The 24,091-nt window shown below is 35.3% G+C and overlaps 1 protein-coding gene across 1 annotated transcript; it reads left to right on the forward strand.

Annotated features, from left to right (window-relative positions):
• Positions 1-8,662: 8,662 nt before the first annotated feature.
• On the forward strand, positions 8,663-23,647 carry LOC149845297 (vesicle-associated protein 2-1-like). Its single transcript, XM_089997555.1, has 8 exons — positions 8,663-9,023; positions 10,584-10,654; positions 20,158-20,239; positions 20,343-20,458; positions 20,542-20,691; positions 20,786-20,815; positions 22,964-23,038; positions 23,225-23,647. Exons 1-8 carry the CDS (start codon positions 8,975-8,977, stop codon positions 23,375-23,377), a joined length of 726 nt encoding a protein of 241 aa, XP_089853681.1. The 5' UTR covers positions 8,663-8,974; the 3' UTR covers positions 23,378-23,647.
• Positions 23,648-24,091: the final 444 nt, after the last annotated feature.

The following is a 24,091-nucleotide window of genomic DNA, read 5'->3' on the forward strand; positions in this document are numbered from 1 at the left end:
CAAAAAATCCAGGATAGAGGCAAAAAGTCTCTACACCATTTTCTAAAACCTTTTTACGGGGAGTAATGATAGCACTTGACTCCTATTGAGCTCTTGGAAGGTCACCTTTCCTAATGAGAGATCAATATTTGAATTTTTTATCTTTTTCACTTCTTGTATGACCAATAGAGAGCCATCAAAAGTGAGAGGAGGGATCAAATTGGGCAGCACCTCTAGAGGCCTTCAATGGGCTTGAGATGAGGTGGTTGGCTCATAGTTGGTCACTTAAATATCCACCTCACTCAAAACCCAATCATTATCATCCACATGACATATGGGTCTTTATACAAAAAAAATAGATCCAAATCTAAATCAAAATAAAAAACCTACCCAATAAACCCACTACACCTAGTACCTCAAAAAATTTTTACTAGATACTAGAACTATTTGGATCCGTAAGATATGGCTCCTATCAAAAAAATAAAAATAAAAATAAAAATAAATGCAAATGTTTTTATGCATGATTTCAAAAATCACAAGAGTGGAACCAACTATCAAAATGAATTTTCTGAGATGTATAAAACAAAAATCTCATAAAACAAATACATGTGAAATTATGGAATTATCCTTGAGATCCATTTGGACCCAAATGGGTCAAATTTGGCTTGGATCTTCTTGGGTATGCTTTTTCAGTTCAGATTGTCAACAATGGATCATCCTCCAACTCCTCACATATGATGAAATGATTTGAATGCTTTGCATCAATGTGCTTCCCTAAGAGAGGAGGTATGAATATATATTTTTTTATTATTATATAGGTCCTACTATATGCTTCTCATAAACATGTTTGTTTCACCCTTTTTCAGTTCAGATTGTCAACAATGGATCATCCTCCAACTCCTCACATATGATGAAATGATTTGAATGCTTTGCATCAATGTGCTTCCCTAAGAGAGGAGGTATGAATATATATTTTTTTATTATTATATAGGTCCTACTATATGCTTCTCATAAACATGTTTGTTTCACCCTTTGTAAAAAGGAAGTCCTATTTTTTAGGAAAGATAACCTCTTTTATAGGAAAATACATGAAACAAATTCCCCCCCAAGGGTGGGGAACTGTGCTTCAGTATCACTTGAAGATGGGGGAAGCAAAGAATGAGAAAGCTCGCTTCTTTATTGCTTCCCTTTTGATTTTATCAAGTTCTTTCTTTGTTTTTCACTTAAGGTTTCTCCTTGTCTTTATCTTCAATTTCTTTACATTTTCTTTTTGGCCTTTCATTAAGCTTTCACAATTGCATTCAAAAGGAAGCTCACTTCCAAAAATGAATCTTGCTTCACCTTGTTGATAATCGTGGCCATGTTTCACAGAGAATCTCATCCGTTAAAGAGAGAGGAGGGCCCACTCTCTCCTTAACGGGTGAAACCGCCCTAGTTGAAGGCCTTATCCAGAATGATCTCTTCGATCTGGATAAGCTCCAAGTGAAACAACATATCTGATGGTTGGGGTAAACGACTATCCAAAGGGAGGTAAAGTTCTAGCAGCCCTACTTCTATAAATAGGAGGAGGGCTTACTCACCTGATACGATTGTGCATGAGATAAACCTTCTTTGAAAAGGTCGTATACAATCAAACCTATCTCAAACCCTTTGTCGACCCCTCAATCTCGATCCTTTAGTGGTATTAGTGCCCAGGTTGCTGCAAACATAGGCTCCTCCACAGATCGCAACTCCATCATCTGTCACCGCTCGAGACCATCGACACTCAAACTTAGTCCAAGGAAACACAACAAACAGAGAGGTCAGCCATTTATTTTATTAGATTCAACAACAGAGGTTGTCGGATTCTGACGACCCTTGCTTTTGGTTAATAGTGATAGGCGACTCAGACCCTGTTTTGGGTCTGCTGATAATAAAAAAAAAAGGGAGGTTACCCTCCTGCTTTTTTCTCTCCACATACTTAGAGGGTTGCCAATAACAGGCAAACCTCTATATCAGGCAGACTAAAAAAAAATAAAATTTTGGCGACCTCTATATCATTTTTTTTGTCTCCTTTTCAGCAAACCCTGTATAGTAGTTTTTTTATCCATCATAGAGAACCCGAATGGTTTACAATAGTATGAGGAATCAAACCGAAGAGAAACTTTTAAAATAATAATAATAATAATATGATCTAATATAAATAAAAGGAAAGGGAAGGAGTAGAATTTTTTTATTGCCCTAGTGGAAATTTTTTGTTTTGGCCCGGCAATCCATCTAGCTAAAAGTTTAAATTGGATGGTTTATCGCACAATCGTCACATAGTTTTAATAATAATAAAGAAAAAAGAGGTCACCTGCATCGGGCGACCTCAAAAAATAAAAAAGGGAGGGAAGTTAGAAACATTTTTTTTAATTTTCTTTTTTTCAGAGGGTCGCTAGTTGCCAGCGACCTCTGTTTCTTTTAAAAGAAGGCCACAACATCGGGCGATCTCTATAAATAAAAAAAGGAGAGAACAAAAAAGGGGAAGATTACCATTTTTTAGCCATATTTTTCTTTGTTTTTCCTGTGATCTCCAGACAACTTCGACATACCTACGGTTTCTTTCTTTTTTCGGTGAACAACCCATCAGAGATCGACATCCTCTCACCGACTGAAACAAAAAAATAAATAAACAAAAAAAAAAAGAAAAAAACCACATCGATATACATCAACCCCTTTTTTTCTTTATCTTTTTTTGGCAAACACCGCTGAAGATGAGCCTCTTTTTTGGTGAACTATCGGTGGTTTTCTCACAATCTGAAACAAAAAAAAAACTCAAATCGAAGCTTTTGATCAACTGAGCTTTGTCTTTTTCCGGCGAATGACCGACTCTGCTTCTTTTTTCGGGAAACATGGGCAGAACATCGTCTGACAGTGCTTTCTTTTTTGGCAAACGACAGAGAACAAATTGACATTTTTTTTTGCCACCTGAAAAAAAAAGAAAAAGATGAAAGCTTCGTCTAGAAGCTTCCAACTTTTTGAGAAACACAATATTTATACCTGTTTACAAGCAAAATTACTCTTCAGCCCTGATCTTTTTCAAAAATCCCAATTGTATCCCTACCAAATAATATTACCTTTTGACCGAGGTCTTTTCCATTATTTTTGGTCAAGTCCCTGATCGACTGAATTATGTTTTTGTCCCTGCATATTTATGTTAATGCTTATTCTGTCATGTTAAAGTTCATTTATAATATTGCCCCTACTTTTAATTTAATTACCAATTATATCTCTCTGTTATAAAATTATAGCAGTACCATTCACTTTGTTGTTTATTACTTGTGTATCCCTAAATTACAACAAAAGTCTTAGTTTTTGCTGGTAATTTCAAAAAGGGACTCACTCTTGAAAAATATTTTTTGAAACAAGGTCAGTTTTCTGATTTTTGCAGAAAACCCCATGTTTCCTTTTAAGTCCTACTTTTAGGGGATTATTAATGTAGTGTTGTCCTCTAACTTTTTTGAAATTACAGAAAAGTGGCCAGAGTTTGCAAGTTGGCTCAATTTTAGTGAAAAGCAAAGAACTTGATTGCAATACAATTTTTTTGTATTTGCATGATATAGTAAGATTGATATCATGAGTTTTTTTTATTATGATATGATATTTTATGCATTCATGTCTGATATACTCTTATATGTCAACTTGTTGAATGTTGGACTTATACTTATCATATTTTACTATCTTAAAATAACAAAAAATAGAAAAATGACAAGTAGAGTTTGTGCCACTGAATTAGCCATGATTGATAAGCTTAATGGCACAAATTTTCATATTTGCAAGAGGAGGATTCCTCTTGTTCTAACTTTGGAGGGCATCAAGAATGCCCTCACAACTGAAATGAGCAACCCTGGTACTACTGCTATTGACAAAGTAAAAGCCTCGTATATAAAATACAAAAGGGATAATACGTTGACCAGAACCATCATGTTAACGTATATGGATGATGATCTCATTAGGGTATTTGAGGATCACCCTACAGCAAAGTCAATGTTTGAAGTCATATATAAGAAATATGATACAACATCTGAAACCCACATTCAACTTCTCTTAGAATAATACAATTCATGTCATATGCAGGAAAACGACAATGTTGTTGACCATGTTACCAAAATGCTTGTTATGGCCAAAGACCTGACAATTGTTAAGAGTATGATTCCTGATCAGATGCAGATATCCACTATTATGTATAGTTTACTATCTTCTTGGAAGATGGTACAAACATCACTTAGGTTGAATTCCAAAAACCTAACCTTAGATGAACTTTCCGCTCAACTGAAAATTGAGCAACAACACATGCAACAAGAACGGAAGAGCTAATTACACTTCACTAAAGAAGAAATCCTTCTCGAGGCTATAGCCCTTCTAAGCGCTTATAGTTTAAGAAGAAATACTTCAAAAAAATAGCAAATTTGATAAGAAGAATGGTCCAACATTCTGCAAGCTGCAGTCAGCCACCTTACATGTGAAGTGCTTTAAGTGTAAAAAACCTGAACACTTTAAGAGAGATTGTAGAAGCCGATCAAACAACAATACTGGCAGGAATAATAGACATTGCTAGCAAAAGGAGAGGCAAGATATAATCTGCGTGATATCAGAATGCTCTTATGCGGACCAAGCTCTTTCCGATTGGTGGTTGGACTCTAGGGCAACTCGACATATAACAATGACCAAGAAAGGGATGAAGGACATGATCGACTATAAATCTGGTGAACTTTGGGTATACATAGGCCCCAACACCTACTCTGATGTTATGGGTGTCAGGACTTATCGAATTGAAACCTCTAAAAATAATGTTTTGTTGTTAAATATATTGTTTATAACATCCATGAGACGTAATCTAATATTATCAGAGAAGGTCACTATAGGAAAACATGGTCGAGTCCTGTTTGATGGGGTCTTTGATCAAAATCAGGGATTGTTCAAAATTTATGACTCAAACATGAATAAAATTTCTTTGACTTCTGCTTATATTGATATTGTTTTTAATGTGGATGTAAATGTTTGGCACCAAAGACTTGGACACATTAACTTAAAGAAGATGAAAAAACTTGCTGAATTAAAATTAATACCTAACTTTAATGAATCATTATTTCATAGATGTGAACCTTGTATTTATGGGAAAATGACAAGGAAACCATTCACACCAAATATTACTAGAGCATCAGAATTATTAGAAATTATACATACTGACATTTGTGGTGCCTTTAGGACTCCAACTCACAAAGGAATGTAATATATTCTATCATTTATTGATGACTTTTCTAGATATAGTTATATATATCTTATAACTTATAAGTATGAAACATTAGATAAATTTAAAGAATATTGTTAAGAAGTCGAAAACCAACTTCGTAAGAAGATTAAAGTTTTACAATCTGTCGGGAAGGAGAATATACCTCAAATGAGTTTTCTGAATATTGCAAAGTCAATGGGATCAGACCGTAAACTACTACTCTGGGCACTCCTCAACAAAATGGTGTGGCTGCGAGATTTAATAGGACTCTTCTTGATATGGTTAAATGTATGCTATTTAACGCTTCATTACCCAAAGCAACATATATCCTAAATAGAGTTCCATGTAAAGCTATTGTCTCAACCCCTTATGAGTCATAGACATGAAGAAAATCCTATCTAAGTCACCTTTATAGATGAGGTTTTGTAGCTCATATAAAAGTTATAGTGCGATCAAGGGATAAACTCGATACCAGATCTATAAGGTGTATTCTTATTAGATATCCCAAAAGATCTAAATGCTATATATTTTACCACCCTGATAAGGGTTTAATTGAAAGTAGAGATGTAATCTTTTTGGAAGATCAAAACATGGAAGAAGTTATTTCAGAAATAAATAGAGACAATTTTTTTATTTTCAGTATGATTCTGATGACATGCAAGAACTTACAAGTAACCGTGAACCTTGTAAAATAACTCCTTCTTCTCAATAGTCTCAGGTTGAATACAAAAGGTCTAGAGCTCATCCATCTTACTTAGAGACTATTATGTCTATCTATCGGAGGAACTGTGTTATGCTTTAGAGATTAATGACATGAAAGATAATCTATCATATGGTGAGGCAATAAACTTATGTAAGTCAATAGAATGGGTAAAAGTCATGGATGAGGAAATTGAGTTCATTAAGAGAAACTAGGTCTGAGAATTGATTGATTTACCTGAGGAAAAAAAAGTCATTTGATATAAATAGATATTAAAGAAGAAATTCAAGTCTGATGGTAGCATTGATAAACTTAAAACAAGATTAGTTGCTAAGAGTTTTTCTCAGAAAAAATGATTAGATTATGTTGACACATATTCACCTATTGCAAAATTCACCTTAATAAGGATAATTCTTGCTATAGTAGCTCACTGCGACTTAGATCTTTATCAAATGGATGTTAAAACTGTATTTCTTAATGGTGAGCTTAAGGAAACCATTTTTATAGAGCAACCTGATGGCTATATAATAAAAGACAAAGCAAATAAAGTATATAGGTTGGAAAAATCTCTATACGAAAGCAATCACCACGTCAATGGTACTTGAAGTTTCATAAGGCTATTACGATATTAGGGTTTGTGGCAAAATAAGTTTGACCACTGTATTTATATCTGAAAAAATGAGAGTAAATTTGTTATTCTCTCACTATATATAGATGAGATTCTTCTGACTGAAAATGATAATAATATAATTGTCAAAACCAAGTCATGGTTAAATGCATAGTTCAAAATGAAAGATATGAGAGAAGCATCCTAAGTTTTGAAATTAAAATCACTCGAGATAGAAGTTCTAAACTTTTAAGCTTGAGTCAAGAAAGATATTTAAATCATAAAATCAAGAAATTTAAAATGAGTGATTGTAAGCGAGTTAAAACACATGTGGTTAAAGGTGTCAAATTGAGTAAGAATGATAGTCCAAGTGATGGATAGGAAAGACTAAATGTCCCTTGTGCTCAAGCTGTCAGAAGCTTGATGTATGTTATGCTTTGCATCAGGCCGAATATCAACTTTGTTGTTGGCCTCGTTAGTCGCTACCAAAGTAATTCTGATTGGCCACACCGACAAGCAATAAAAAGAATAATTCGATATTTAAAATTGTCTATAAACTTAAAATTATGTTTTCAAGGTGATTCTTTAGAATTAACTGAATATTCTGATGTTGACTTTGCAGGCAGTAGAGATGATAGTAAATTCACCTCTGGATATATTTTCCTCCCGTGAAGAGGAGTAATTTTCTGGTCTTGTAAAAAACAAGGCTACGTAGCTCAACTCAGAAAGTTGAATATATTGCATGCAATATAGCTGCCACATTTGTCGTTTGAATAAGCTGCTTCATTAATGATTTGAAACAGGAAATAACCAACATGCCAGTCCATATTTATTATGATAATCAGTTTGTCATCTCTCTTATGAAGAGTGAAGATGATAATTAAAAAACTAAACATATAATGGTAAAATACCATTACATTTATGATATGATTGAAAGAAATGAAATCAAAGTCAGCTACTTACTTACATCTGATATGATTGTTGATCCTTTAACAAAGGGCATATCAGAGGAAATGTTCTCAAGACATATATCCTGTATGGGATTAAGATATGGCTAATAAAGACATGTCTGAATGAGAAACTCAAAATATAACTCATTCAAGGAATATTGATGCAAGAAAAATATTTCAATAATAAGAGGCTAAATCCCGCATCTAGTTTTTTGTTCCACATGACCAAGTGGGAGATGTTGATAACCGTGATCATGTTTCACGGAAAATCTCATCCGTTAAAGAAAGAGAAGGGCCCACTCTCTCCTTAACGAGTGAAACCGCCCTGGTTAAGGGCCTTATCTAGAATGATCTCTTTATTTTGAATAAGCTTCAAGTAAAACAACATATTTGATGGCTGGGTTAAACAATTTACCTAAAGGAAGGTAAATTCCTAGCAGCCATTCTTCTATAAATAGGAGGAGGGCTTACTCATCTGATACGATTGTGCGTGAGATAAACCCCTTTTAAAGAAAGCCGTATACAATCAAACCTATCTCAAACCCTCTGTCGACCCCTCAATCTAGATCCTTCACACCCTTCATGCTGACTTTTAATCCACTTTCGTGGAGTTTTAAGCATTGCTTCCCATATCCATATCCATTTTAGCTTCTTGGTGCCTCTTACTTAGGGGTGTCAATGGGTCGGGTTTGGTTTAGACCTAGGACTTGGACCAGATTTTCAGGTGTGGTATCGGGTATGGATCTAGGTCTAATTGGGTCCACTATAAAAAACATACTCGGACCCAATAAAAACCACATGAACCAAACCCGGACTATACCTAATAAAACCATATTTTTTATCATTTTTACAATGAAAAATTGCGGGTTTTAATCAGAACTCGGGTCTGGTCTGGGTCTAATATAAAATTTTACAAATTATACCGGGGTTCATGTATTAATCGGACCTTCGGGTCCGACCCAGGTCTTAATCGAGGCTGCTTATTTATCACCGTACCCAGATCCTATAGGATTTAGTTAGGGTCGGGTCCAGGTAAACCAGGCCAGGTCCCTACTCGCACGGGATTCACGCGAGCTTGTGACCGTTATGTCTGGCCACACGTTTGGTGCTCCTTCCTCGCGCGGCCGCGCCGTACGCTACCAGGAGCTAGTGTAGCATTTCCTCCTCCGCTCCTATTCTGGGTAAACAAGTAATTCACAAAAGAAAATCCCTTTTTGTCCCCTCCGGTAGAAGGAGAGATAAGGCCCGATGGGGGTTCTTTTTAGGGTTCTAAATGGGCGAAGTCTCCGCGAATTCCGGAACTAACACCACGTAAACGGCGTCCTCTTCTCCATCATCGTAAGGCACTCCTTTTTCTCCCTTTTTTTGGCTTTGTCCCCTGGAGAAATCGTCGAATTCTCGATCAGACGGGCTCTTGAATCCTAAAATTGATGGATCAAACGAAGATTTTGGATTAGATTAGGGCTTTCGCGTAGATCTCAGCCATGGGAAGCCGGATGATCTCTGTTCATCCTGAAGAGCTTAGCTTTCCGTGTAAGCCTTGATCTTCCACGCACTCTTTCTTTTCCCTCTTATTTTCGATGAATAATATATTCGGAATTGTCAAGGATTGTGGGGATTTTATGCTTTGAATTTTGATTCATTAGGTTGATCTGCTACGCATTTTGTGGAATGTAGAATTTTCTAAGGCTCGGGAAAGAAGTACCCTTTTTTTCAGGTTTTGTTATGGATTAAGTACTTATGAGGTTGATTTATTATCTTTTTCTGGAGCTAGATAATTTGGGGTTTAATCTAATATGTTGATTCACTGATTCTGGGGTAAATATTGGCTACTTATGAAGGTAAGGAACTAATGAGTAGAAATCACTCTTTTCTTCAAAAAATTTCCATTTTTTTTGTAAATCAAATGCTACGGATGTGATCTACATGGTTTTTTAGTAGGAAACTTGTTTTGAATCATGTGATTATGACAAGTAATTGAGTTTCTAAAGAGGTTCAAAAATCAACGGCCCACAATGTGCCAAAATTTAGTCAACTAAAAAAATCACGTTTTTACATCAGAAAAAGATGATCCAAGTCTTGATCTTTAGCAAAAAAACCATGATGAACACATCTATGTGGTTAGATTGATTCACAACTTGCACCTATGATTTCTAGCTCATTAGTTCCCTACCTTCATTAGTAGCAAATACTTCCCCTGATTCTGCATTTGTAATATAGAATAAGGGTTATGCATCGTCTAGAGGGATGAATTTGATGTATCATGCATTTATGAGTTTAGCTAGTGGTTAAAGTCTATTGCAGATTTGAGAAAAGAATAGTGATCTTGGAGGTTAACTAAAGGACGTAGATAGATGAGTATGATCTATTGTAATTGTCTTTTCTTAAAACAAGTTTGTGTAAGATATGGGTTTCTTTGCCTAATTGAGATTGCAGGTATGAGGGGTTTATTATGGTGTTTGTTTGGACGGAGGTGTGATTTTGTGCACATTGTTGTAAAACCTAGCGATTTTAGGATTTAACTATGTAGGGATTTGTTTGTTTCGATGATTGTAAGTTCGTAACTTTGACTTGATCGTGATGTAAGATGTGGGGTTAATTGTAGCATATTGATTTTACAGTTTGATTTATTATTTATTTATGAGTTTAACTTTAAGACGAGGAATTGTTGCTTGGTTTATGATACAAAATTTAACCATTAAAAAGATCTTAGGGTATGATATTAGGCAACTTACGGTATGTATTTCACATTTTGGGGCTAGGAATATAAACTCTTTTTTAATCTTTGTGTTACAGTAAATATATTAATCTTGTGTTAAAAGTGGGTGTATTTTCTGTAATTATTGGAGAAATACATTAGCATTTACATTTTCTTTGATGCAAATTTTGTGGAAGATTTAGAATTCAGTTATTGGTATTGTATTTATTGCTGACAAATGTGTTAGCTCAATTCAGCAAAGGAAAAATACCTTTCCAAGAGTTATTTATGTTATATTTTTTATGGGGGTATAATTTGGATTATTTCATCAAAATCATAAGGAGTTCATATTATCCATGGTAGACTAATCTCAATCTCTGCATGGATGTTGGCAGTTGAGCTGGACAAGCCAAGTTATTGCAATCTCAAACTAGTGAACAGCAGTGAATATCATGTTGCTTTTAAGGTATTATAACAGTTCTAAAGGTATTGGTCAATTATTATTTTCAATTTATCTGAATGACAAAAGTTCCTCTATGTGCCTCATCCTGCTGCAACATGTGTGTGCAGGCACACCCTCACCCCATGATATTTCAAAAATGTCATATGATTTTTTATGAGATTTTAGAAATTAAAAGGAGACTGAAATTGTGCAAACATAAATACATACATACATTCAAGCATGGCTTTAATCGGACCAGGTGCAGAAATGAAATCACACACACAAGTACAACACCTGTGCAAGTGCAACCATCATATAAAGCACCAGGATACAGATAAACTTTCTGTAACAGTAATTGGTCCAGTGCATCTAACGCTTCTATCTCTAACTGATTAAGCACATAAAAATCATCTATTCTCACTGATCATAAAAAACGGGAAAAAAACTTTGCATAATTTGAACAAATTGTTGAAGAACTACTCACAGATAGTCTAGCAAACATTTACACATTGAAAAAGAAATTTGACAATCTCCATGCTATTGTAATAGAATGATGTTGATATGGCAGGCTGTAGGACTACAAAACTGTTCGATAATTCTAGTGAAACGACATCCCCAAGGAGTGCTCAAGCTGTTGTGTGTTTAATTAAGCATGGAGAATAGACAGCAGAAAGTACGTATGAACAGCTTGGTATCATATGACAAACTCAGCCAAGCACGCATGAAAAAAAAACAGTTTAATATCAATGCTCACCTTCTCATAATGTGCCTATAGTGTTATTGCCATATCTTAATTAATCCCAGGCATAACAAACACCATTCATATTAAAGTTGCTACTTAAGAGCCAATCAAAGAAAAAAGTTGCAAAGTAATTAATAGAAACATGCTGAAAGAAGTAAAAGATGTAAGGAAATGAGTTCTTCCAAAGATGTTCACCAAATCATCAAAGTGGACACTCAAAAGAGTTCCACCAAAACACCAAAAAAGAATACACAAAGGCCACAAATAGGCTCACACACAAAACCCGCCAAAGGTGGCCAACAAGAGTAAAAAAATAATATTTTATTGAAGTTGAATATGCAAGAAGCATTACATTTGTGAGGGGGGTTTCACCCCTTTATATACACAATCCAAAGCCTTCCCAACATCTCTTGAATTGACTAGTCAACATTTGTTGACTAGTTGAATTCAAACAAAAAACTAAAAAACTAAACTAACCTAGTTACTAAACCTAGTTATATATCTATATATACATATATGTATATATCAATGTTGTCAAAAGCGTGCTTCAAGGCGTAAAAAGTGTGCCTCGAAGTGAGGCGCAACACTCTATGCCTCGATGCACAACTATAAAGCGCTCAAGATATTAGGCGTGCGCCTCATGCCCCTTGAGGCTCTTTTGACTCGAGGCACACTTCATCCACGAGGCGCACACCTCGTATATAAGGCAGTCAAATGGGGTCAAAGGTCTCATTTGACCAGCTTAATGTTATTAAAATATATATATATTTTTATAAAAAACGTGAAAAAGGAGAAGGGTTTAGGGCATCGCCTCCCACTGGCACGACAAGACTTTTTGGCAACCGACCATTCCGTCACTCTCTCTATCTTTCTCTCTATCTCTTAAGAAAACAAAAAATAAGAAAAGAGGGGCAGAGGATCGATCCCATCCTTTGCACCTTCCTATGTTCCCTTTCGGCGAGCCCCAATATCCAGGTACCTCTCTCTCTCGTCCTGCCTCCTTTTTTTCCTCTTCTGTTTGCTCCCTCCTGCTTCTCCTTTTTCTCGGCCGCATCCTCTATCGCCTCCTGTTCTTCCTCTATTGTGTATACACCAAGACTCTCTCTCTCCCTCCTTTTTCTCCTGCTTCTTCTTTTCTTTCTCTCTCTCTCATATGATATCGGTAAGGTAACACCTGGCTGACTAGGTGTTGTCATGTTTTATGATCATGGGTCAAACTTAGGTCTGATTAAGACCTAGGTCAGACTAGGTTTGAATTAGACCTGCATCTGTTTTGACCCAGGTCTGATTCAGACCTGGTGACACGGTTTGAATCAGACCTGGGTCAAAACTGACACAGTTCTGAACTTGACCTGGGCCTACTTTGACCCAAGTCTAAGTCAAATTTGGGTCTGCTGACCTAAATCTGAATCTGACATGGATCAAAACATAATCAGGTCTCTTATGGCCCATTTGATTCAAACCTGGGTCTAAGCTGGTTCTACTTACCCAAATCTGAATCTGGCCTGGATCAAAACAGAATCAGGTCTGTTTTGGCCCATTTGATTCAAACCTAGGTCTAAGCTGGTTCTGCTGACCCAAATCTGAACCTGATCTGGATTAAAACAGAATCAGGTCTGTTCTGGCCCATTTGATTCAAACCTGGGTCTAAGTTGGTTCTGCTGACCCAAATTTGAATCTGACCTGGATCGAAACAGAATCAATGGTTCTTGACATAAAACCTTATAAATTTATTAAGAGTAATGTTGATGCATATTTATTTTTGTTTTTTATTTAGTTGATTTTTTTATATTTTTTGTGAAGCTTACGCTTTACGCCACGAGGCTTATGCCTTGCTTCACGAGCGTGTCTTATGCTTCGCTATGCCTCAATGCTATTCACAACATTGGTATATATACATATATGTGTACATGTACAAAATACATATACATTGTATATAATATAATATGTTTTTAACACCCCCCTCAAACTTCCGGTTGGGTAACCGAAAGTTTGTCCAAGAGAAAGTAAAATCTAGGAGTAGCGAGAGGTTTGGTGAAGAAATCCACTAACTGATATTTGAAAGTAACATATGGAAGATCAGTAGTGCCATGTAGATACTCCTCTTGTACATAGTGACAATCCATATCAATCTGCTTGGTACGTTCATGAAAGGTCTTATTGCTGGCAATGTAGATGAAACTTTTGTTGTCACAATACATCCTTGATGCTCATTTAAACTGGACCCCCATGTCAGCCAGAAATCTTCTTAACCAGACCACTTCTATAGTCGTAGGGGTTGTAGCCATGACTCAATATTCTACTTCAATTTAAGAAAGAGAGACTTTCTACTGCTTCTTACACCTCCATGAGATCAACGAGTCACTTAAAAACAAATAAAAACCAGTGGCTGAGTGACGGTTATTGGGATCACCTCCCCAATCAGCATCAATATAAGCAGTTAAATTTAATGATAAAGAAGCAAAAAAGAAAAGTTTTCTAAAAATAGAAGTTTTAATATATTTAATAATACGCAAAACTGCTCCCATATGAACAGAGGTGGGAGCATGATGAATCTGGCTTGCTATATGAACTACATGTGCTATATTGTCTCGTAATTGAAAGATAAGAAAGTGCCCAGATAAGTTGTTTATATGGCATTAAATTTTTCAATGGTTCTCCGTCATTGATTCTCATCTTAATGTTAACAACTTTGGGAGTGTCAACCTTTTTATCATATGATATTTCAGACATGACAACAATATCTAGGGCAAATTTAGATTGAGTCTTCAAATAACCTCTAAAAGAATAAGCAACTTCTATACTAAGCAAATATTTAAAAAAATCTAAATCAGTCATTTTAAAATGTGTTTTAAGAAGTTTCTTAATGTGTTCAACTCCATGTTTGTCCCCTCTGGTGATGATTATGTCGTCCACGTAGAGGAGAATAATAATAATACATGCAACATAAATCTTAATAAACAAAGTTGTGTCAGTTAGGCAAGATTGAAATCCAACATCAAACATAACTTGACTAAACCTATCATATCAAGTCTTTGGTGCTTATTTAAGATCATATGGGGCTTTATCTAAACAAAGAGCCTTTCCTTTAAGAATAGCCATATCAGGCGCTGCTTCCATATAAACTTCTTCAATAAAATTCCCATTAAGAAATGCATTCTTGACATCCATCTGATATATTGGCCATCTTCTCACAGGGGCAAGGGATACTAAGGTCCTAATTGTAGTCATCCTAGCAACTGGGGCAAAAGTCTCTTCATAATCTATTTCATACTTTTGAAAATATCCCTTGACAACTAATCTGACTTTGTACCTTTTAAGAGTTCTATCACTCTTAGGTTTTACCTTATACACCCATCGATAACCTATAGGTTTCTTTCTTGGGGGAATATCTTGAATTGTCCAAGTATTTGCCTTTTCTAAAACGTCTAACTCTACTTTCATGGCTTCTACCCATTCAAAATGTTCTTTTGCTCGAGCATAAGTTGAGGGTTCTAGGTAGGAATGTATTAATGCAATGTAGGCTTGGTGCTTAAGTGAAAAAAAATCATATGATACAAATTTCTCAGGAGGTTTTGATACTCTGTATGACTTTCTAGTTTGTATTTCTATATAGTTTTCATTAGTAGTATATTTTTTAAGGGCACATGGATGTTCAGAATTGCTACGCCTGGAATATTGAATACGACTTTGATCCTTATGTGAAGTTGTTCTTCTCCGATCTCATTATCACGAGATGATTATTTACTTGTTATACCATTTCTAACTTCATGATCTTCATGAAGATCAACATCATAATCATCATACTTTGGAATTAGATCCAATAGGAAAGAATAAAACTTAGTTATTTTCTTAGATTTTTTAATTTCAAAAAACCTTTCTTTTTCTAAGAAAGACACATTTCTTGAATCATATAGCTTTTTATTTCTGAAATCAAATAATTTATAGCCTTTTTGGTTATTCGCATATTCCAAAAAGACATATGGAATAGCACGGGGAGAAAGTTTATCATTTGTATCAATAAAAACAAAACATTTACAACCAAAGACTCTTAATCTAGAATAATCAGGAATTGGTTTGAAAAGTTTTTCAATTGGTGATACATTTTTTAAAGAGGCGAATGACATTCTGTTAATGAGATAAACTACACTTAATGTGGCTTCAACCAAAAAATCTTTAGGTACTTGGTTCGCAACAAGCAAAGTTCTTATGGTTTCTATGATATGCCTATGTTTTCTTTCAGCTAAACCATTTTGTTGTAGAGTGTAATGACAAGATTTTTGATGTATGATATCGTTTAAATCTAGGTAATCTTTAAATTCCTTTGATAAATTTTTTTCTCCTGAATCAATGCAAAAGATAGTATTATTTTTTATTGTATTTTTAAGCAAATTGTGAAAATTTTGAAAATGTGAAAAAACTTCATATTTATTTTTAAGGAAATAAATCCAAGTATATCTAGTGAAATCATTAACAAAGATTATGTAATATACAAACCCAACCTTAGATACAACATGTGTTGGCCCCCCAAACATTCGACTGTATTAACTTAAGTGGTCGTGTAGAGATAAAAGTTCTTTCTTGAAATGACAATCTCTTCATTTTACCAAGAATACAATATTCACATATAAAATTTTCAAAATTATAAAAAATTTTCATCTTTGAAAAATACTGAATTTTGGATACATTGGGTGGCCAAGCCTTTTATGCCATAAATCTAAATTTAGTTTCTGAACATTGTAACAAAAGGTATTCTTGGGTATTTCCAAAAAAATCATGTAGTAAAAACATCTTTCTCTATAGCCTTCCCTAATTAGCTTTCCTGACTGACGATCTTGCACCTGACAACCAATAGAGGAAAATGAAACATTACACCCATGGTTAGATAATTGAGAAACAAATAAAAGATTTAAATTTAATTTAGTAATATATCTAATTTTTGGAATAGAAAACTTTTTAAAATTTTGAGACATATTTTCGAAATTCCCTATTCCTTTTATCTTAAGAGATGTCCCATTAGTAGTAAACACATTTGACCCACTTGAGTTATAAAATTCGGACAAGATATCACCATTTGATGTCATGTGAAATGAGGCACTTGAGTCAAGAAGTCAAAAAGATTTACCGGGATCAGTCATACCAAAGGAAGAGACTGCGACTCTAGTTGATGAAGCTCCTTTGAGTAAAGGTTGAAGAACCTTACTAGTTGAGTCAAGGACATGTTCTCAATAGATGATTCATGTAGTTTTAAACTCACTTGACTCTTGTGCTCTTCTAATATGATTTTTTCTACCTAGGCAATAGGTTTTGACATGTCTCGGTTCATGATAATAATAACAAATAATTTTTTTCTTCTCAAACTCTTTGCCTTGTTTTCCATAATGATCATTGTTTGGCCTTCCATAGTGTGGTGGTTTGTAAGAATGAACATAGTTTCCTGGCCTGGATATGATTAGAACTGAGTCATCCTCACTCTTAGAGGTCTTCTTTTTAGCCTATTTTCCTCTATACTTAGCTCTTCAATTGTGTCTTCAATAGAGACTTTTCCTCTATGGAGGAGAGCTGATGTTGTGGACTCAAATTCTAGTCTTAGGCTATGTCACATGGGTGCGGGTGCGGGTGCGACACGGGTGTGGCGCGATTTTAAAATTTTTGGACATGGGGACTCGGCTATATATATATTTTAAAAAAAAGTGCAAAGACACAACACAATCACAGTCTGTGACTGTGCACAACACAGTCCATTGTGCAGCGCCCCCCCCCCCCCCCCCCAAGATTTTTTTTTTAAAATTCTGTAGCCCAGATTTAAAAAAAAAATATCCAAAAAATGGACCAAAATGACCCTGGGTGCATTGACCGCACCCAAGGTCGGGTTGACCGAGTCTGAGCCGCACCCGTGTCGGTGCGTGTCGACGCGGGTGCGTCGACCTTGGAGCCGAGTCCGTGTGACATAGGTCTTAGGCCATTCACAAATTGATAGAAGTGTTTCACATCTATATGTTTTTGGCAGAGTTCTATATCTTCGAGACAATGCTATATAGGCTCAAGAAGAGTCAATTCATTCTAAATATCAGATAGTTCACTAAAGTATTCTCTAATGCTTTTTTATCTTTGGGTCATAGTATGAATTTTGTCTTGTAAATTGTACACATGTGCAATATCTTTAAGAGAATATATTTTCTTAAGATAATTTCATGCCTTATTGCATGTTCGAATTTAGCAAGACTAGAGTATTTCTTAATGTTAACACTACTAATAAGCCAAGATATAATCTTAACATGCATCATTCTCTATTCCTTCTACTTCTTTTCGTAGGTGACTATTGCGTAAGTTTTTTCAACCTCCGTATGAGGTATTTTTTTCTCACCTTCTATTTTATTGAGGATTAGTTTGGGTTCTTGATCAGTCTCATCCACTAGTCCCCACAACCCTTTTTTCCATATAAGGTGCTTCATAATTAAATCCCATGTTACATGGTTTGAGCCATTGAGTTTGATGTGTTTTATTGTGATATTTTCATTGTCATCCATTTTTACAAGGGCTAAAAAGGACAAAACAAGAAGAAGAAAAAAAGGATAGAGAAGAGAAGAAAAACAAGGTGAAGATCATGATCACTCCACCACCAAGCAAGCACCACCAATCACGAGCACGAACACTCCGTCACTTGAAGCACAATCACGAGCTAGCACTGGAATAGAATTTGCAAAAGAGCTTCAATACTTCAAATTTTCCAATGCACCAAAACTAATTTCAGCTTGATCACCAAGCTCTAATACCATGTAAGGAAATGAGTTTATCAAAAAATGTTCACCTACACAAAGGCCACAAATAGGCTCACACACAAAACCCACCAAAGGTGGCCAACAAGCGTAAAAAACTAATATTTTATTGAAGTTGAACATACAAGAAGCATTACATTTGTGAGGAGGTTTCACCCCTTTATATACACAATCCAAAGTCTCTCCAAAGAGACATTGGGAGAGGCCCGTTGGACTAGTCAATATTTGTTGACTAGTTTAATTCAAACAAAAAAGTAAAAAAGTAAAAACTAAACTAACCTGGTTACTAAACCTAGTTACATATCTATATATACATTTTAACAAAAGATTCATAACTAAATATGTAAAAATTAGAATAATGAAAAAAAATAGACGGAAAATCAGAAGAAACTGCTAGGTGTGCTTTCTACATAAATCAGATAAAAATGCTACATACATAACAAACTACACATATTAACAAGATACTCTCAACAGTTGCCAGCTAATGACATCAACAGCTTAACAGTCCATTTTCCATAGAAAAGTAGCAGACCCTGAACAAGATAAGAATAAAAAAATAACTGCCTGGTAATAGAGGTATCCTTGATGGCAATGAAATAAAATGTACTTAAACCATAGTCACAAATATCGGTCTCAGATATATCTCGTTGAGGCAATTTCTCGCGATATTATAGGTTAGGCTGATAAATCTCGGGGCTTAAATTTTTTTAAAAAATATGAATAGAAAAATAAGTAAGAAAGTAACATGTTTAGACAATGAAATACATATAAAATAAAAGAAACAAGTAAACAAATTAAAAGAAAGAATAAAACATATCTAAGACATATAAAATAAATAAATAAGTAAAAATAATTGCTAATATCACGAGAATATCGTGATATAATTAAATTGGTGATATTTTACCTTTTAATATCGCTTGCTGAAATTGCAATGATATATTGCACTATTTGTAAATATCGCCGATAGCTGTGACTATGCTTAAAACTAAAAATGATCATTAATTAAAATAGGGCGTGAAGGGCGTAAGAACTCCAAGTGTTCCAACCAAAAGCCATCTTCTTCTTTTCTTACAAGCATATACAGAAATAGAATAAATAAAAATGAAGAAACATTATACTATCTGCAGTAGCACACTTGATCATAAAAAAAATGATTTGCTTTGTATAACAAACAATGTTTATTTTGACTGTGACCATTTTCTCAACTTTCACTGAAATGGTTCCTCATTTTAACGTCTAAATTCAGTTAGCAAAGGAGAAGGTTTGCTCTGCAGAAAGAAGGGAGAAGAAGATGATTTGGAAGAAAATCAAAGCTTTTTCTTCCTCATGAATTAAGCACCATGAAAAAGTGAGAGTTTTCGTGGAATAGGTTAGGCAGGAAGAAAAGAAAGACCTGGGTTTCTTATGGAGAGGGAAGGGAGTGGCTTATCACAGAAAAGAAGGCAGCCATTGACCAAGAGAGAGAGAGAGAGAGAGAGAGAGAGAGAGAGAGAGAGAGAGAGAGAGAGACTCAAGTTCAATTAGTCAATATTCTTGAGGAGAGGAGACGGAGCTCAATGAGCCAAGCTTCTCAAAAAGAGAGACTCGAGACTCAATAAGAGGTACTAAATGGGATAAGTGAGGAGCTCCTTACTCCTGGAGGGATGGAGAATGGGCAGGTTGGATACCATTAAATGCAAATTAAATAAGCATTTATTGTCATCTCCCGGTTTTTCTGTGAAGAGTGGGATTTGGTCATGGCCACTCCAGCTATGAGACAAACTCCAGGATGGTGCCCATGTGGTCCTGAGCCCACCATGTTGATACTCAACGCAGCCACCCCTATATGCAAAGAGTGATGACACCGTGCAAAGTATACATGTAGCGTTGCTAGGATAAGGGTGCATCCTTATCCTGTTATCATTGTTCAGCCTGTGGTCACCCGCTGATTCTTTATGATGGTTGTCCTTTAGCTAAGTTTTCTAGGCAACTAATGAAACTTCATAAATCTTTTTTTTCTTGGATAGGTCAAGACGACTGCACCTAAAAAGTACTTTGTACGTCCTAATACTGCCGTTATACAACCATGGGACTCGGTTGTTATTTTAGGTAATGAATCAACTTCTTGTAATCTGGTTTTTAATGTTTCACTACTTTTTTTTATCTTTTTTTGATCTTTTGTTTTTTCTTGCTTGTGGTTCTGAATTTCTAGTTACCCTTCAAGCACAGCTGGAGTATCCTCCTGATATGCAATGCAAGGATAAATTTCTTGTGCAGAGTGCCATTGTGCCTCCTTGTGTAGACCCAGATGATATTCCCCCTGACACAGTACGACAAACTGTTCTTTGATCTTTCTTTATGTGTTGCTATTTGTCATTTTTGCATTTAGTGATTGTATTCTTTTTCTACAGTTCAACAAGGATGGCGAAAGGAAAATAGAAGAACGCAAACTTAAGGTTGTTTATACTGCTCCACATGCATCTAATGGTCCAGGAAGCTTAGAAGACCATTTGTTATTCCACTCATCCAGGAGCTCAAAGTATGGTAGTGATAGCTACTCGGTGAGACCTACTTGTATTTTTTTTTCCTTTGATCAGGGGATATACATAGCTTTTGAATTGATCTCCTCACTTTCTGATTTATTTTTTCTTGCAGATGCACAGTGCTGGAAGCAGCTTTGAGGAGGTGAGCTGCAACGTTTTCTTGCATTCCTTTTCTTATACAGAAACTTGTGTGCGCTATATGATCATGATATGTTACTGAACTACTAGAGTTGTTTAGCTATATGTTTGAAGCTAGCATAGATTGTTCGATGTTACTCTGAATATTAGAATATATATAGATTGATCTAATGATTTCCATGGTTAATTTGATGGCTATTGCTAGATTTAGATATCATTTTTATACCAGTTCATTTGGTGAACTTGAGGCATTGCAATCAGGTTGATTTTCTTATTTTGAGCATATCATGTGTATGGCCACTTACTGTTTTGCGCTTAACCTTTCAATGCAATAGTCATTAATGATTCATTGCCCACCTCTATGTGATTTTACATGGCCTTTTCCACTGGGATGTTTGCATGGAGGCTTTTTCTCTTGAGAGGTACTTCCTAATTTGAAACCAAATTTTAGAGGATTTTCATGATGAAAACTGTAATAGATGGAATAAAATGTAGGGGTATATCTTGCCATAGAGAAACGTGAAAAGCCTTACTTTGTAGTGAAATAAGATAATTTCTCCCTATCAACATAGAGAATCATAAAAAGGTGATCTAGGCATTCACCTTGACCAAATCGAACCAAACTTGATAATTGTGGGTCAGATTCATGCAGATCCTACTTCGTATAAGCTTTTAGGTAAGGATACGTCTTGCATATGATTGGAATCAATTAAGATCTGAATCTTAGTTTTATGATTTTATCCTATTTGCCACACATCTGTTGCATTTGATCAAGTCCACAGAGAGACCCAAATTGTCAATCAGCTCCTTATCTGAACCATTTTCAACCCCAGTATGTGTCATTTATGCAAGCTAGTCACTTTCAGATTTCACCATGACTTGATGATCAGAATAGCCTTTTGATAAAACTTCCTATTGGTCACCTTTTAAACCAGAGTTCAAGATTAACTATTCATCTTAAAATTTGTGAAACTGTAAAAGATAATTCTTGGTGAATCTCTGTTCTGTACATTGTAAGCATACATATATACTATGTGCCAAAGATCTTTTATGGATATTATTGTGGTCAATATTCCAATCCTAAGTTGTATGCACAGGATACTTTACCTCAATCTATTCTAATGAAGTTTATAGCAGTTATATCTCCCCTTTTTTCCATTTGAACTAAGACCGTTGGATTTCTTTTCCCACAATGGTTTAGAAATTGGTGATTCTTGCTGTTGTGTTGGAAGACTAAAATGAATAAGGGATTTGACCAATCTATCAGATGCAGAGTATTTTATAGGGCTCACACTACCATGGAAGTTGTACAAATTTTCTGGTTGCTAGCTTAATGAGATTTTCTTTTCATTCTCACTGTGTTGTGTTTGACAACAATGACGTGCTCCAACCCCTTCCTGGTTCCCATCCTTCTGTAATTCATTAAAGTATCCACGTATGCATGCACACATGCACAACAAAAGGGAAATTGCATAGTTGTTGATTTTACAAACCACCAAGGGTGAATCATCTTGCTAGCCATTTATTCTACTGCTTATAGTGCCAGTGATTCTTTGACCAAACACAAGTCTGCAGTTTTAAACCTCTGAAATCCTGGGTTCTTTTTTGTTGGGGGGTGCTTATATACTATATATACATCACATAAATCTGTAATTTGGTCATTCATAAGGTTAAGCATTTGGTCCCATGCATTCTCGTCTGATATGAAATATCAATCTGCTTTTCCTTCATGGCATCACAACGTTTAGTTTTTAGAGAATAGTAATCAACACCTTTTGGCAGTAAGTTGTTTACCATCATTCAATTTTAGCTATTAACACAAGCTCCTGTTTGCCACTATTCTTTTTTATCTATTAAGATGATGTTCTGTAGCTATCACTGAACTTTAATATAGTAACTCCATGACTTTTTATTTGAAAATGAATTAGAAAATAATACTTTGCATTTTATTTTAAAACCAGTAAATGATGTAATTTGACTGTTGGATGGCTGTGGTGATGGTTTAAGTTTTAACCATACAAAAAACATTGAAACTAGTCTTCTCAAGCATTGTGCATTGGTCTATCGTATTTGTTTCATGTAGTCATTTGTCTTGATTTTCTTCGTGATTTTCTTCTTTTTTTAAGTACTGTGTCAAATGTTTCTGTTGCAGAGCCCAGTTGTGGTGCGCTTAAAGGAGGAAAGGGATGCTGCTCGCACACAACATAAAAAATTGCAACAAGAGCTGGTATACCACATTGCCATTTTTGCTTTTTCCTTTTTTTCTTGTAAATAAACTTTGGATATTGATATTGAGATATCAAATTCCCTTAAACCAGATGCAACATATATGTATGTGTCAACGTCTAATTGCATAGTACTTGAATTTCTGTTTTTTCTATGACATTTGATTTGTTTGTGATCGTCATTTCAGGAGATCTTGAAGAAAAGTAAAATGCAGAAGGGTAACGCCGGTTTCTCGTTAAAGTTCATGGCCATTGTTGGCTTTGTGGGTATTCTACTTGGGTATATACTAAACCTGGCATGCTCTGTACCTTCTCGTGCAAAACTCCAAGCTGAACTGTGAATTTTTCTCTAGTTTGTAAGCCTATCTCCATGAAATGGCCGATCTTTCTTTCCTCCTATGTATCTTCAGTTGCTTCTCTCTTTTCCATCCTCACCCATTTTGCCTTTTTTTGTTCTTGTGAGCATAATTACAATTTTTTGTTAGGTGTAAATTTGTGTTTATCTGATTGATTAAACTAGCTTCAGGTCATGTAATCTGAATGCCAAATAATCTGTATTACGTACAAGTTAGAATTTGTAGTAAAAATTATGAGATTTTGTTATGAAAAAACTCTTGACAAGTCTTCCTTTCTGTCTCTCTGTCCATTCCCTAGTAAAACTGGACTCTCTGGACTGGATAAGAAAAGTGGCTAATAGAACTGTTCTGGCAATGCTGAACAAGAAATGTGTTACTCTTGGGGTCGCATGAGTGCATCCAGCGTGGATGATTCAATGAAGTGAATTGTTAAGTAGGGATGTAAATGGTTCGGATTCATGTCGGATGTAGCCAATACCAAATCCGACTAACAAGACTAGAATCCGTATTAGGATCCAAACGGTAAAAAGCTGATACTAAATCCCAAAAAGTACATGTAGTAGGACTTATCCATCAGAATGAAATATTCATTGCATTCAGTTATGAAATCTTAAACCGGATCCAAATCTGATTACTAATCGGGTTCAGTTTTCTTACCAAATTTGACTAATCAGATTCAGGATAGGGTCAGATATTGGA

The sequence above is a fragment of the Nuphar pumila genome, chromosome 2 (assembly GCF_984573655.1).
Source record: "Nuphar pumila chromosome 2, dmNupPumi1.hap1.1, whole genome shotgun sequence".
In the NCBI taxonomy this organism is placed as follows: domain Eukaryota; kingdom Viridiplantae; phylum Streptophyta; class Magnoliopsida; order Nymphaeales; family Nymphaeaceae; genus Nuphar; species Nuphar pumila.